Source organism: Molothrus aeneus, chromosome 15, assembly GCF_037042795.1.
Source record: "Molothrus aeneus isolate 106 chromosome 15, BPBGC_Maene_1.0, whole genome shotgun sequence".
Lineage (NCBI taxonomy): Eukaryota > Metazoa > Chordata > Aves > Passeriformes > Icteridae > Molothrus > Molothrus aeneus.
In genome coordinates, this window is record NC_089660.1 from 2,815,892 (window position 1) to 2,832,088 (window position 16,197).

The window sequence follows — 16,197 nt, forward strand, 5'->3', positions numbered from 1 at the left end:
TGAGGAGCTCTTTACGGTGGCTGCCGAGCGCGGCCGCTGTCTGTGACACCGGGCTCCGACAGTGACAGGTGACGCCCTGCCCTGCACAAACATGGCGGCCGCCGCGCTCCTCACTCCAAGATGGCGGCGCCGCCGGCATCCGCCTGACCTCCCGCCCACACCTAAGATGGCGGCGGCGCCGCGGGCGGTGCGCGCCCAGCCCCGGGGTGGCCGCCCCGGCCGGGGAGTCCCTGCCCGCACCAAAGATGGCGGCGCGGCGCCGGGCGGAGCCGGAGCCGGTGCCGGGGGCGGGCCGGGGGCGCGGCCGCCACCGCCCCGGAAGCGCCGCGCGGCCCCCGCCAGCTGGTTGTCATTTGGTGCGGCCGCTCGGTCCGGGCGGCACGGGCTGGGCAGCGGCCGCGCGGGGACCAGCGAGGCACCGGCTGCGGCGGCCGCCGGGGGGGTGGGGGGCGGGGAAGGCGGCAGAAAAAAACACACGGAAAAAGACGCAAAACGAGGCGGCGGCAGCGGGGGCTGCGCGCCGGGGACACGTCGCCGGCTACCGAAAGCTGTCGATCGCCTCGTCCTTCCAGCTCCCCGCAGCATCGAGCCCGCGGAGACCCCCCCCCGGTGCGGCCGGTACATGAGGGGCACGGCCCGGCCGCAGCCCAGCCGAGCCGCCGCAGGGCAGGGAGCGCCCCGAGCCGCCGCCGGAGCCCCGAGCGCTGCGCCCCGAGACAGAGCCTGCCCCGACCCCGCCGGGCGACCCGGGAGAGCCGCTTAAACACCTTCCATGGGGGAGAGAGGAGCCCGGCCGGCCGCGCCTTCCCCTCCCTGCCGGAGGCTGCTGCGCTGCTGAGGTAAAACCCCTCCTGCCTTGCCCGGCTCGAGCGAGGGCGGGGGACGCGCGGGGCACCCACAGCCCGGCCCCGCTGGATGCCGAGTGCCTGAGGAGGGAGCGCGTTCCGGGGGCTCGCTGGGCTGCGGGAGCCGCGATTCCCGGGGAAGGAGGCGAGCCCCGCACCACAAAACACCTTCCCGGCAGCAGAGAGCGAGAAAAAACCTCCTTCCCCTTCCTCCTGCACAACTCGCTGTCCCCTCCCTTCCCTTTCCCGAACGGTGAACGCTGATTTCTGAGATGAAAACCTTCCTCCTCGGACAGTCAGGACTCATATGAAGGACACGCAAATATTGGATCATAAATAAGAAGCGAGTCTGGCGAGCTCAGAAACCCAGCCCAGAAGGAGCAGCATCAAGAATCCACCCTTCTCCTGCACAACTCACTCCCCACCAACACACAGAGAATACTGATTTCCTGAGATAAGATCTTACCCCTTTAAACAACCACACACGCACACACACGGTGTATATTATTGCTAAATATAATAGGTTAAACCCCAGCAGCACGGGATAAAGCCTCTTCTGCAACTCACTCCCCCATTTCACCCTTCTGAATGCTGAGATCCTGAGGTAAATTTTTCCCTTGTCCACAGCAAAGACTCTCTTTTTGAACAGGACACAAATATATATTAGATTATAGAGATGTATTAAATTATTCCAGATTTAAATCTATTTTTTGCTGCCAAGGGGTTGAGGGACCAGACGTCATTGTATTTTTTTTTTCTTCCCTCTTAACTCATTTATGGGCGAGTCAAGGCTGCTGAGGAGGAAAAAAACAGGATAGTTAGAATCTCTTTATCCTTATTTCCCAGAAGCTTATTCTCTCATTGCTGTGCATTTCCTTTAGAAAAAGGAAACCTCTTATTTTGTGAACCAAAGATTTATTTTTCCCTTCCTCCTGGCCAAAGGAAGGAAACGGACGCAAATTGACACATTGAAATAGTCAAAGAGATCTATCTTTTGCAAAAAGAAAAGAAAAAAAATAAAAAAGCAAACATCTTTATCCAAATCTGAAATAAATAGCGTGGAGGGAGACACTGGAATATCTAGCGAAAACCAGGATACTTGCTAATCTTGCCTCACAAGAGGACAAGCTAAACACTAAACATCAACTTGTTCTTGCAGGGAGGATTCAAACCCTAAATATAATAAATGGGGGATTACGGGTTTGGAGTGTTAGTGCAAAACAACACTGGAAATAAGTCAGCTTTTCCAGTCAGATTTCATCCACATCTGCAGCCTCCACACCATCATCAAAATGCAACCCCCAGCCCTGCTGCTTTTATAAATAATAACACAGCTGCCAATGGCAGTAGTGCTGGGTCAGCTTGGCTCTTTCCTGCTCCAGCTGCCCATAATATTCAGGATGAGATTCTGGGGTCAGAAAAATCTAAAACTCAGCAACAGGAAAAGCAAGAGTCCCTAGAAAAACAGCAGCTTTCCCCTGGTCAAAGTCAGGAAGCAGGCATGCTCTCTGAACCTGAGAAAGCTAAAACTGAAGAAAACCAGGGCGATAATTCTTCAGAGAATGGCAATGGGAAGGAGAAAATAAGAATAGAATCGCCGGTTTTAACAGGATTTGATTACCAAGAGGCTTCGGGGCTCGGTACTTCGACACAGCCCTTGACATCCACCGCATCTTCTCTGACTGGTTTTAGTAACTGGTCTGCAGCTATTGCTCCTTCTTCCTCTACAATAATCAATGAAGATGCAAGTTTTTTCCACCAGGGAGGGGTCCCTACTGCCTCAGCTAATAATGGTGCTCTGCTGTTTCAGAATTTCCCACATCACGTCAGCCCTGGCTTTGGCGGTAGCTTTTCCCCCCAGATCGGACCCCTCTCTCAGCACCACCCTCATCACCCCCATTTCCAGCATCATCACAATCAGCATCAGCAACAGAGGAGGTCTCCTGCAAGTCCTCACCCACCTCCATTCACACACAGAAATGCTGCTTTTAATCAGTTGCCTCATTTGGCCAATAATCTTAACAAGCCACCTTCTCCGTGGAGCAGCTACCAAAGCCCATCGCCCACCCCGTCCTCCTGGAGCCCCGGCGGCGGCGGCTACGGCGGCTGGGGAGGGTCCCAGGGCCGAGACCACCGCCGGGGACTGAACGGAGGGATCACCCCCTTGAACTCCATCTCGCCCTTAAAGAAGAATTTTGCAAGTAATCATATCCAGCTGCAGAAGTATGCACGACCCAGCTCAGCCTTCGCTCCCAAATCCTGGATGGATGACAGCTTGAACAGAGCTGACAACATTTTTCCTTTTCAGGTGAGCGCACTCTGTTGTATCCATAAAAAAAAAAAAAAAAACAAACTAAAAAACCAAAGCTCCCCAAAGAGCATTAAAATGCCCTGCTTGTGGGATTTCTGTGCTTGCAACTGAAAAAAACCATATGGCTAACTCAAAATGTCATAGTGGGAATGATCCTCCAAGCTGTGATTCATGGGGTTTTTTTTAACAGTGATGGTCATAAATATCTATTGCACACCAGCCATCTGTATTGGCCACTTTGCTTCAGCATAACACTTACACACAGAAATAGCCAATGGAGAAATTCACTGACAAGTATTTCAACAAAGAGGAAAAAGGAGAAAAAAAAAGTGCCTGGTGGAGTATGAGAGATCTGAGGCCTTTGAAGGCATTCAGCAATGTACCACATCTGAGAAAAAGTAATGGAGTGATTTTATTTGGTTTTACAGTATCACATGGGCTTGCAGTGCAACATAATTTTTGTAGCATTTTTGGGGGAAACTTCGCTTTCTACAAATAATGGTAATCAGTGCAGTTTGCTCTCCTCAGGAATGGCAGCAAATTTTGGTTACAGGCCATTAAATCAGCACTAAAAATAGATGTGGATGAGATCAGTTGGTGGTCTCCTGTATTTTGCTGTGGCCTTCTCCTGGCAGGAGGCAGGTTGTCTGGCAGCTCAGCCTCTCCTTCTGGGCTGACTTGTTATGAATTTGAAAAGAACTGTATAATGTTGAACCTAATTTGCAGTAGGAATTAAACCAGAAGTCCCCTTCTTTTCATCTGACCACCAGTCAAACCCAGCTTTTATGTGTGTGTGTGCTTTCTGTAAACTCCTTTAGGGTGAATTAAAAGACCCAAGAGTTCTTTTACATTTCCAGGGTTGTTTTTCAAGCTCTTCAAATGAGGGCAAAAGTAAAATTCTCAACGTGATTGCAGTATTTCTTGCCATGCTGCAAGAACCGGGGTGACCTACTTAAATACAATTCCAGAGATACAAACTGTGCAATGTGTCTCATGATGGAAAGAAACAGAAATACATTGAAGAGTGACTTTGTGGATGTGGGGATAGTTGGGTTCTTTGCAGACTGCAGGTTTTTGGTGGTGTGCAGGCCCTGCTGACAGCACAGCAGCTGCTGGCAATAACTTTCCTTCAGAGCCTTTTTTTTCTGCTGCAGTGCTACTGACTGGTTCACTATCAGGTAGAGCCCTTCCAAATTTAGAAAGCCGAGTAATAATTGATTTTAATGTCAGGATTTATAATGAATACAATGAAGCTGTGTCAAGCATACTCAATTTATCCAGTGAAAGCATTAGAAAAAGGGACCCAGCTGGAGCTGGTCTTTTTTCAGCCTCACTGCAGCGAGCCTTGGCTCACGGTTTGATTCACTCTGTACCCTGACACGTAGCTGATGTTGAGAGTGACAGAATGAGATCAAGTGTGTCCTTGCTGCTGTGTGTAAGCCCCAAATATATACACAGGCAGAGCAATGTGCTTGGATTGGCATCAAGGAAATTTCAGGAAACTGGCAAAGTCAACCTTGACTTCTGGATGGTGTTCCAGACACAGAATAGCAGACACACGTAGTTTGATCATGGTAAAGAAATCATTTTGGTGTAGCATGTTGGTGTCTGTTTACATAAACACTCTGATGGAGCTGTACATGTCAAGACCAAGTCTGACACTCCTTCATGCCAAGAAAAGGAAAGTGTGGAGGGAAGTGCTCTCCAGTCCTTTGCCATCACTTGTGTGAGGAAAAGGGCAGGGCAGCAGAGCAGGACTTCAGCACTGCAGCCCTAGAAAGATGCTGATTAATTTTGAAGCCATCTTGGACAACTTTTTGTTTTCTTTTGTAGAAAATCTTTAGCTCTTTTGGTCACTTTAGCTGAGTGTTGAAAGCACAGTGAATTTTTGAATCACTGGAAACAAATGATGTAAAATTTGACCTTTGATGTCTTTTTATTTTTTTTTCTTGACTATGCTGATTCTATTCCTGACTCAAAGCAGAGTTTTGCTTATTACGTATTTGTGTTCATGCATCTCTCTCTGTCTTTCTCTCTCTCTCTGCCCCTGAAGTATCCTTGCTGATGCAATCATGTACTGGACAAGGCTATTTTGTTACTGGAATCTTCTTAGATTCCTGTTTAGGAAATAATTGAAAGCTGTCTTTGCTGCAGCAACATAATGGAGTAATTTGATACAACAATCCCTTTCATTTAATATTTATGTTTTGCTGCTTAAATCATTAACAAGTGGTGCTGCAATCTAGTGAAAATGAGTTTCTTTAGAAGGCAAAATGTAAGCCAGCAATTGCAAACATTTGGGGATCGCTTTCTTTTTTTCTTTTCCTCAGAGGTTGTGTCTGTTCCAGAGCCTGGTGGCACACAGGATTCTGGCTGTGTTTTGATGGAAATCTTGGGGTGACCGGGACCAAAAGCTCTTTTCCTCTTTGGAGAGGATGGCGTCACATAATTTCCCTGTAAGCCACTGATGTGAATTCCTGCTCCCTTCAAACATCCCTGCCCATCCCATGGGATGAAATGGGTGCTCCAAATGGTGCAGATGAAAGGAAAATACTGTGGTGATCAGTTTGATAACCTTGCAATTTGATGATGCCTTGCCTTGGCACTGAGAGCTGCATGCAAACCCTGTGCTCTCTGCTCTGAGTGTTTTGCATTTGGAATCCTGTCTCCTGCAATTCCCAAACGACGCTGACTGTAGGAACCTCTTGCAGGGATGGAACTGGCAGCAAGGTCAGAGAAGACTTAACCAGATCTGTTAATGAAATTAAGTTTTGATGTTGTGCTTTAGCCACTGGGCAGGCTCCCCCCTTCAAAGATCTTTTGAAAAGAGAAAAGCCATTGTTCTTTGTGTGTTCGTTTGAAAAGGAAATGGTCTCCAAATGAAAAAATGGTTCCTGAATTCAAATTAAAAGGCAAAAAACCGGAGTCTGTTGGCTCTCACAGCCTTCCATGAGAATTAATATATGAAAATGCTTTGAGTGTGACTGTGGCACCTTACCAAGTTAGTGATTTTTAAGAATAATTCCTTGTCCTTCTCTCCCAGCAGCACTGACAAACTTGGTGCTCAGTAATTGCGTTTCACGGCAGCGCTGCCTTCAAGATTGTTTTGGCTTTCCTTTGGCTGTGTACTTGCACTTCCTCATGAGTGGAACATCCTGCCTGTTATGCAATGCATAAATCTTGCTTTGATAGGCATTTCCAGCTTTCCAGATCTCATCTTCAGTGCGTGATGATGTTTTTTAAATGGCTCTCTGAAGGCACAAGCAAGTGAAGCAATAACGCTCAGCTTTCTGTAAAAATGCTTAAAAAGAATTTGTGTTTCTTCCCGGAATCAGGCTCAAAAATAACTGCCCATTTCAAAGAATTTTGTACATGAGAGCAGTTCATTGTATCCACTTGTTCAAAATGTTTTTTCCTTTCTTCCCCAGTGGCTGGTTTCCAAGTATATAACCCCTTCCAAATCCAGCCAGGGCCTGTGCCAGGGAGACTTGCTCTTCCCCCAGGCAGATATGGAATGTTTGAGAAAACACATTCGTGATTACAAAACGTGTTTGAATTCCGACCTCTACGTCAGCATTTGTTTGCCCATAGAAATGGCCTGATTTAATAAGTGCATTAAATAAATTCACAGGGAGCTGGAATTAAAAAAATAGCCTCTTGAGCGAGTTTGTCAAACTTTCCTCTTGAAGGGATCTTGCAAATAAATTTCTTTACCATTCCTCTTTGTTTTAATATTTGGGTTTGAGGAACCTTTTCATAACTCGTGATAGCTGGCTGCACAAAAAGAGCTTATTTGTTTTGCAGAATTTAATTTTTTTTATTCTAGCAACAGCAATTATTCCCAATCATTTCAAGGTATCATTTGAAAACAGGGCAAATCCTTGAAGCTGGGTTTTTAAAGCCATTCCCCCATTCTTCTCTAAGTCCATCAGCTGTGCAGTAATTAGTTTTTTGTGTGCTGTTCCCCACAGCTACTCATCTGTGGGATTAGCAGCACTCTAATGTGGTATGACATGCACAAGTTAAGTGCTGTGGAAGTTAACACTGTTCTTGTTTTATAAACTTACTACTGACGTTCATACTTGGGCTTTGGCCCTCCTGTGTGTTTTTGACCTCAGGGTTCCTGTTTAAAGAGAGCTTTTGTTAAGAAGCTATTTGAATTATGTTTGTCTTCTTCCTAAGATTAAAAGGAGTACTCTTATTAAGCATTTTGCTTTGAAAGTTGCAGCCCAGCAAAGAGTGAGAATGCAAGATATTGTGGAAAATCATTGTGGAAGATGCATGATAAACTTAATGTGCAGCTAAAATAGAATCACACATTACAACCATTTCCAGTAAAGGTTTGTCATTTTTAACACTTAAAAAGTTGGACTAAACTTGGTGCTTTGTGCCACTTCATTTTTCCAGCTTTCTTATTGTTCCCTGGTGAAACTATAAAAGATGATCTGGGCAGAATGCAGCAACATCCTTTCAGGAAAAACCTGTTTATTCAAAGCCTTTAATTCACTGGATACTGGACTGGGAGCTGGAATACAGGCTGCCGGGGAAGGAGGAGAAGCTTCCCCAGAAGCAAAATCCAGTCCAAATTTGTGTTGCAATTGAAAGAGAAATGTGGAAGTTGTGTTTATGATAATAAATATGGTGATACTGGCTCTCCTGTGCCTGAGCCACGTGGCTTTGGAGTTGTGGGAAATGGGAACAGGGTTTCAGAAAGTTTCAGGCTTCTCCTGCTGTAATTAAGGTACAAATGTAGCTGTGAGGTTTTTGATTTGCACAAATGTTCTGGTTGGACAAAGATTTAAACATCTAAAACAAGCCCCACTTCTACAACTAGACCTACTCCATAAATGCTGATCAATAAATTGCTTAATGCAATGACATCTTTTGCATTATTATTACTGATGCCTTAGACTTCAGATCAACCTTCTTTTAAGAGATCAGGCCCAGCCTTAGCTACCAGCAAGTGTTCAAACCTTGATTTTTGGTGCAGTTTGGGATTTTCCACTGGGAGGCCCATCCTGGGAAGTGCTCTCAGGTTCTGGCATCTTAATTATTCAGGTGAAGGTAATGCTGTGGGTGCAGACTAAATATAGTGACTTTATAAAGAGTTAATAGCTAAATTAAATGTGAATTTTTCTGATGTGCAGGGCAATGAATGCATGGGATTTTTAAATTCAAAGTATGATACCCCTGTGCAGGAGAAATTCCTGTGGAATTTCTTTTGCATGGGAGGATGACCCATTGTATGTCAGACATGTTATGCACCAAGTGACTTTGTTTTAGGGATGAAATATAAACAGGGATGAAAAATAAAGTTAGAATAGGGATTAGAATTTAATTGTTTTGTAGGCAGAGATGGCCAGGGTAGAGTTCACAAATGGTTTGTTGGTTATTGTAGACATTTACAGACTCAAAACTAATTTTTCACCAGATCTGGAGTCTGTCACCTCTTGTACATTGTGCAAACAGCTCTGCTTATGCCAAATTATGTTTAATGAATCTCTTCTGGGATGTTGGCTGAAATTTTCAACACTGTCATGTATTAAAACTGCAGGTTGATTTCTTTCTTTTTTTGGTTGTTTTGTGGCTTTAGTTTGTTTAATTTGCTTTGTGCTTTGTTTGTTTGGGTTTTCTTTTTTCAATTTTTTTATTGTGTTCTCATGTTTAGCTGATGTCTGTACGCTTCAGTTCTGTTTCCCAAGGGTAAAAAACTCTGTAGCCTTTGAGCCCTCTGATAAAGCAACATTTTAGATACCCTAAACAAACTTGTGTAAAGCCAAGTTCTTTTGGAACCCAGGTAAATAATATCAGGCTGTGGTTGCCACGTTTTGTTACTGAATTGTGCACACTCTGCTTTCGTCCAGGGTAGTCATTATTACCCCTGTATATTTTCTTTATCAATAAATAAGTGTAAAGCACCAATACAGCTCCAAAGTGCTGTAACTTTGGGAATTGCTCCATTAAAACCATCACCATATTGTTTTTAATTCTCTCTACATGAAATCTTTTAAAGAAAACATTTTTTCCCTAAGTTCAGTGTGGTTTATGTGCTAAATAAACAATATGTATCTGAGAAAAGCTCACATTTAGCTACTGGTTTGTGATCAATATTTTGATTATTAGAGCTATTTTTGGATTCATTATTAGAGCTATTAGATGGATTAGCTATTATTTAGATGGATTATTAGAGCTATTTTTGGATTAGAGTTTTTGGGATGAAATGCAGAGTTATAAATTTCTTCAGCGGTTTGGCCACTCCCAGTAACCTTCACCAGCCTTTATTTTTTCTTTAGGTGCATAATAAATGGATACATTTCAGATGTGGTTCTGGTAAAATGTCTTGCCAGATAAGACTGATGAAATCTGTGCTGCTGTTTTCAAAGGAGTTTCACTATAAAAATTACTTTAATTTGTATAAAATTCTCAAAACTACCAATGGTGACTTTCTCTACTAATGTTCAACCTGTCAGTGCAAATAATCAGCTAAATAATTGGATTTATTTTTTTTTTAATAATAATAATAAGCACTGTGCAGAGCTGTGACCCAGCTGAGCTTGGCACCTTGGCTGGTTTTTATTTAGGCCTGACATCTTTTCACTGGGTGGATGCACAGGGTTCCTTATCCATCCCAAGTTTTGGCCATTCCTCCTTTTCCTGGGTGGGAAATATCACCAGTGAATCTGTTGTATCACTGTGCAGGGCTGTGTTTTAAAGTGTTTGCAGTGTGATTTGCAGCTTAAGAACCTCACCCTGAAAAAGGGACAGCTTGAAAAGGAAAAGAAATTCCTCAGCACCAAAAGCTTCCATTGGAGAATGCACTTCCTTGTGAGCCAACCAGTTCAATTCCATTTTTTCCCTTCAAATGTTTAAATTCTCTGTTCTCAATATTAAAAATGAGCATTGCAGCAGCTCAGGCCAACATGACACAGATATTTTAGAGAGAAGAGAGTTGCTTCAGGCTCAGGTGCTCAGCTCAATACACTGGGAATTACTTGGCCTGGGTCACTTCCTTTGTGTCTCTCACACAACTGAAATGTGAAGTGCCACAAGTCCACAAAGATTTGGAATTACTGAGGTTCTGCACTTTGTGAAATTCGAGTTTTGTAGCTGTTCGTGGGGTGGCCTTGAGGTTAACACAAGAATTCAGGAAGGAGAAGCTGCTGAGGGACATCAGGTTTGCAGTGAATGCTCCCACCTGTGTTTTAGGCTATTTTGGTCATTTTGTGAGGACTGCTGGAAATGCAGAGGTTGCCTTTTAATATCCATTCCTGAGTTACTCAGCTGTTGGATCCTGATGGATCCAAAACCTGAGGGCTTGTACTCACTCCTGCTAAGGGACTTGAATGTAACTAGAGTTTGAAATAGGTGAGAAATATCAATGTTTCAATGTTTAAACCAATCCAATACATTAAATCTGCTAGGACAAGCAGAAAACTGTAGGAAATCTATGAAAGAAAAGCACAAAATTGAAGGATTTGAATGCTCCTGATATTTTCTCTAAGGTGCCTCAATTATCTTGTAATAGAAATGACCACGGAAATCAATCCTGTGGGGAGACAGGGCAGTGCTGTGCTTTTTATAGCAAATTTGATATTTGCTAGACCTAATAAAGGAACTGGTTCCAAGCTCTGGCCTTTTTAATGCTATTTGAGACACAGCACATCCGGGTTGGAATACGTGGCGTGTTCTGTCTCAGTAATAAACTGTTCTGAAGAGAGGAAAAATACCAGGAAATTCGATTGAAAAATGGTATTTTTTAGTGATCAGAATGTAATTTACAACTTGGAAATGGATCAGGAGCTGGTGAGTTCCTGCTCTTGGAATAGTTTGAGGTATTTAAAGTCCAGAATGGGGGATCAGTGAAATCAGGAATGGCCCTTGCAACACGCAATCACTGCTGCTTCAGCACTGAAATAAAGCACTTTATAACTCACCACTGCCTTTAAAAATATTCCAAGCTGGATCTGTGTGCTTTGGAGAAATTTCAGCTTCACAGCCAGTGTTAGGGACAAAAAACACACTCAGTGCTGGAATAACAAGAGTTGTGGAGAAGGAGTCAAGAGCAAAAATGCCCAAAATTTCTCTTTCTTGTTTGAGCAGAGACTTCCCAATGCCTGAGCTCAGTTCAGAGAGGATTCCTTAGAACAGGAATGAAATAAAATCTTTAAAGCTGATGGTAGAGACAGAAAGAAATTAAAATCAGGGTGGATTAATGTAATTGTATAAAAATCTATCCAATTCCAAATGTATAAATACACAGAAAGCATGGATATGTGAATAATATTGGGAATTAGTGTGACTTTTGCCTCCCTTTTGGACCTTTTATGATCCTGTAAAGATTTCAGAGATTACAAGAAATTTCAGTTTTTCTGAATTTCCCAATTAAATTAAAGCAGTGCCCAGGGTATTTTACATTGTGTTTTGCTTTTATCACATCAGATTTGTACTGTGTGGGATTTATTGTTTGGTTGGAAAGTCTGACCTGGGCATGTGTAAAATGATGGCTTGGGTTAATAGGAATGAGAAAGAATTGGTGTTAGACTTCATTGGTTATGATTAGATTATTCTAGATCAGATTCATATTTAATAATACTGTAATTTTTAATATTCCTCTATCAGAGGAAATTTGTAATATTCCTCTATCCTTTGGTATATGGTTTTTGCTTAATTCTGCTGTGGTTATGTAGAAGAAAGTGGAAGTTTTTGTGTTTCAGGTGCTCAGTTTAACACTGGCTGTGTTTGTGTTTTCTTGCAGGATCGCACGAGGACTTTTGACATGCACTCACTGGAGAACTCCCTAATTGACATAATGAGGGCTGAAAATGATTCACTGAAAGGTAAATTTAGACTGAGACTATTTCCTGCAGCAAATAACTGGGGAGAGGGGCTTACTGAAAATAAGAGACTGCAGTTGTGGCTAGGAGAAGTGAATTTCCCTTGTGCACCTGATGGGTTTTTGGTTGTGTGAATGAAGCAGTTTCAGCACTCAGCTTGTCTGTGCTTGTCCAGAGCAGTGCAGAACACAACCACAGCCTGACCTTTTTGTTATTGGTCAGGGGTTTTGATCAACTTCAGGAACCTTGTGCAGCTCAGCAAGAAGTAATTTTTTGCCTAACAGGGTTTTCTTGATGAACTCATAGTTTTTTCTGTCTTGGGAAAGAATAAGGTTTATTCATGTCCTTTGAGAAAAACAGAGTATTTAGTCTTTTTTTACCTTCTTGGAACCATTGGGAAAGGAAAAGGGAGGTTGAAATTATTTGGGATTTATCTCTTTTTTTTTCCTTTTGTTTTTTGGCAAAGGTAGTCGTGCTTTGGAAATACATCAGCTTACAAAGTATTCACAGTATTGTCTACACATAATTTTGTCTGAAGAAAAACTGCTTATGGTCAACAATTCAGAGCTGTAGTTTCATGTCCTGTAGGATGAGTAATCCATTGCAGTTCAGTGGTTACATGTATGAGTGGAGTAGTCAAATTCTCACACACACTTCTTATCTAACCACTCACTTTTGTTACCAGTCATGAGACCACTAAAAAAAAACAAACCTGCACTTGTGGTTTCTGCAAGTAAATTCCTTTTGATATCAAGGCTTGTGGTGGTAATGAAATCTGACTTGTTTTAATAGTGATTCTTGCTCAGAAGACCAACCTTTGATAAACTGGCAAGAACTTGTGTTTGTTGCCTTCTCTGTGGTCTGGAAATGCAACTTGAGTTTCCCATCCCCAGAGCTGTGCAGAAATTCAGTGTGGGGAGAAACACCACAGAATATTTCCCTGTTGAAATGGCAGGGAGAGCCTGATGTGAATGAAAGTGATGCCAGATGAATTAAAACCCCAAAATTCCTTCCCTCTTTATGCACTGGGGACCAGGTTTTTATTAGTGACAAGTATTAACAGCTTTGATTTGATTTGTGTTCTGTCTGGCAACATCCTGCATCCCCAGAATTGCATGTAGAACCAAGAGGGAGGTGTTCTTCCTTGACTGAGCACCTGGGATTTGCCCCAAAACTCTCTATCCAGCTGCCAGGCACTCCCAAACCAGGTTACAGCTCTGAAATCTGGCCCAAGGTGACGTGGCCATGGGATAAATAAAATCTCCCTTTAAATCTGAATTTAACAATTCAGCTTCATATGTATTTATGGTCAGCTCCTAAGCAAGGGTACTTCTGAAAGCAGCTTGATGTTTAGTTGAAATGCTTTGGAAAGGTTCTTTGCAGTTGAAATATTTCTTTTTGAGTGCTTAGCATGTTTCAAGAGTGATGGAATAAGTATGTCAGCAAGGAATACAAATAGTTCTGACACGCATTAATTCCTGCTTTAGCCTGAGTGTTAATCCCCTCTACAAAGTCATCTGTGGCTTCTCCAAAGTTCTGTGTGCCTTGTCTCACACTGCTTGAGGCACAGGGATAGCAGTCAGGTCCTGGGCTGGCTCAGATTCCTTGTGAATTATTCTGTTTCCCAGTTAACAGTTATATAACTGTACAGAAAAAAGCCTCAAAGCCCAGATGAGACATTTAAGTGACTCTCCATAAAATACTTTGTTCTGAAGCCTCATTTTTCAAGGATCTCCTCAGCAAGAACATGAACTTTGCTTCCAGAAAAGTGTGCAGTGCCTGAGTTTGGCTGTGCTGCTCTGGCACAGCACTCAGTGACTTAATTCCTGTCGGGTATTTAAGGAATGGATCCTTATTGAAGCCAGCATCCGCTGGGCCGTGCTAACTGCAGAGATCATCCCTGCCTAGGGTGGGGTCTGCAAGGAGAGGAAATACCTTCAGTTAAACCAACTGATACAGCTGGAAAAAAACTGTCAACTGCTGGGACAAAACATTCCTCATCAGGCCTGGAGTGGGGCTGCTGATCACGAGCCCTTTGTGTTTATTTTCCATCTGCTAGCACAGATCCTGTCTCATGTTTTCTCTTTTCTTGCCCCATCTTTATATAAAACTCGGATATAGAAATCTTTAAATACGACAAATTATGGCTGTCAGCTCAAATCTTGTTTGCTGTTTCAACCACCTGCATTTAAATCAGCAGCAGCAGCTCCATAAGAAGTTTTTCAGTTTGCATTTTAAATGGGTTAATCAGTGCATGCAGTGCTTTGAACTAAAGTTGGATACTCTCAGAAAGGAAAAGCTTCTGGGTTTGAGACTTTAAAAATAGCCTGGGCAAGACAGTAATAAAACATACTGTGGAGAGCAAGCTCAGAATGGCATGGAAATAATTCAGATGATCTAATAGGTCTCATTGCTATCTTGTGAGAGGTTTAATCCTGCCTCAGCCTGAGTTTAGTGTGTAACACTAACAGCACCCCCTTCACATTGTCAGGGACTGCCAGAGAAAGAGGAACTGTGTAAAATACCCCTTCAAACCAACTGGGAGAATGGGCATGGTAAGAGACACCAGTCCCAGTTTGGAACCTGCTGTCTCTGGGACATCATTTCCATCTTTAAATGACATGTTCGGAGCAGCAGGCTGGGAATTCTGTAATAAAATCAGAAGCAGGAATTCTTCCAAATGTAACAAAAATCCATCCATGGTGTGTTCTTTGTGACTGAGGTGATTAAGCTGTGCTAGCATTGGATTTGTTTAGGTCAGTAATTATTACATTCTTAGGTTGTCTTGATGTATGGAATAAATAATATTTTCTGCATGAGGTTAAAAGGTGAATCTTACAGTGATTCAGTACATTCAGCATTACCTTTTAATGCTTTGAGTAGGCATTTTACCATTCTCTCCCCTTATTTTAAGGTATATTTTTATCCCTGCTCAAATCCTCTTCCTTTGCTGAGCAGCTGCCATTTCAATATGTTATTTTTATCCAGCCCAGTGAGTGTGCTGCATGCTGCACAGCCAATGTCAGCCTGCAGAAGCCTTTCCCTGGAGACTTAATTGCATCTTCTTTACAATGAACTCAGCCTCCCTGAGCTGAGCCTGGGATCCAGAGCCTGATTTTTGAATCTGGGTCTTCCAGATGGCAATTTGAGCTTTACTGTAATAGTAGTAGATTGACTAAATATTTCCTTGTTAAGTGACACTGAAATGTCTTTAAATGCTTTATGACTGGTTTGCTAGTGAAATATCCAATATTTCAGTTCACATTATGAGGTTATTGCCTGGAAATGATGCAAGGTGGGAGGGATGAAAGCAGCAGGCCAGGACGTCTGCTTCCAGCACTGCAGAGCCCTCCTGTAAAATCTGGGTGTGAACAGCTCAGTGTCTGCAGGAATCCTATGGCTGTGACACAGTCTGAAAAACTGAACACACTTCTGCACAAAGGGAAGGGTTAGGAGTGGGGTAAGGTTGAACAGCAGCCCTAAATTTTAATTTTGAAAAGGCAGAATGCTGCAAAGTTGCACCATTCAGGGTTTCTCTGAGCAAGCAGAGGAAGCAGAGAGACCAAGCTGTATTTTTAAATCATCAGCCTCTTAATATTAAGCTGAAAAATCGTGGCAAGATTGAAGAAAATATGTAAACCTTATAAAATGTTCTTTGAGGAAAGGGATCCAAATAGTTTTGAGAGCTTTTTTGAATATTGGATAAGAATCTGAACTGGTTGGGGTTTTTTTCAAGCTGTATGGATTATGCAGCATATTTATAATAATGGAGTAGAGTGGGACATTTGGGTTTCTGTGTGATCCAGAATATTAATGAGAAACTGCTGAGAGTCAGTCCCAGTTGTCTTTAGGGAAGTTTAGGGTCCTTTATATATGCACAGGACAAACTCTGACCTCTTTTAAAATGTAAAATAATAGATTGTGAGGTTTTTTACAGCTGCTGTGGTGGTTGCACCTCAGACTTTGGGGTTGATCTCCTTGGCCAGAACCTAAGGGTTGCTCATTTGCAATTTTTTCATGTATCCAGCTTCAAATAAAATGAACAAACCTTTCCTTTCAGGCTGTTCAGGTTTGCCTTCATTTTCTTTGGAAACGGATGAGTTGATGAGTTACTGTGTGAATGTTTCATTCTCAGGATCTTCCTGGATTTTACCTCTTATGCCAGGAAGGGCTAATGGCATTTGCAGGCCTGAGTGCCTATTAATTA

At 42.9% G+C, this 16,197-nt stretch overlaps 1 protein-coding gene across 2 annotated transcripts in view; it reads left to right on the forward strand.

Annotated features, from left to right (window-relative positions):
• The first annotated feature begins 440 nt into the window (after positions 1-440).
• CPEB4 (cytoplasmic polyadenylation element binding protein 4) overlaps positions 441-16,197 on the forward strand; it is a 38,106-nt gene continuing 22,349 nt past the window's right edge. The window contains exons 1-2 of one of the 2 annotated variants that reach the window (XM_066560381.1): positions 441-3,153; positions 11,912-11,993. In XM_066560381.1, coding sequence (XP_066416478.1) covers positions 2,032-3,153; positions 11,912-11,993 — 1,204 coding nt within the window. In that variant the 5' untranslated portion in view covers positions 441-2,031. The remainder of the gene's footprint in view (positions 3,154-11,911; positions 11,994-16,197) is intronic. The other variant, XM_066560383.1, reaches the window with a different exon arrangement.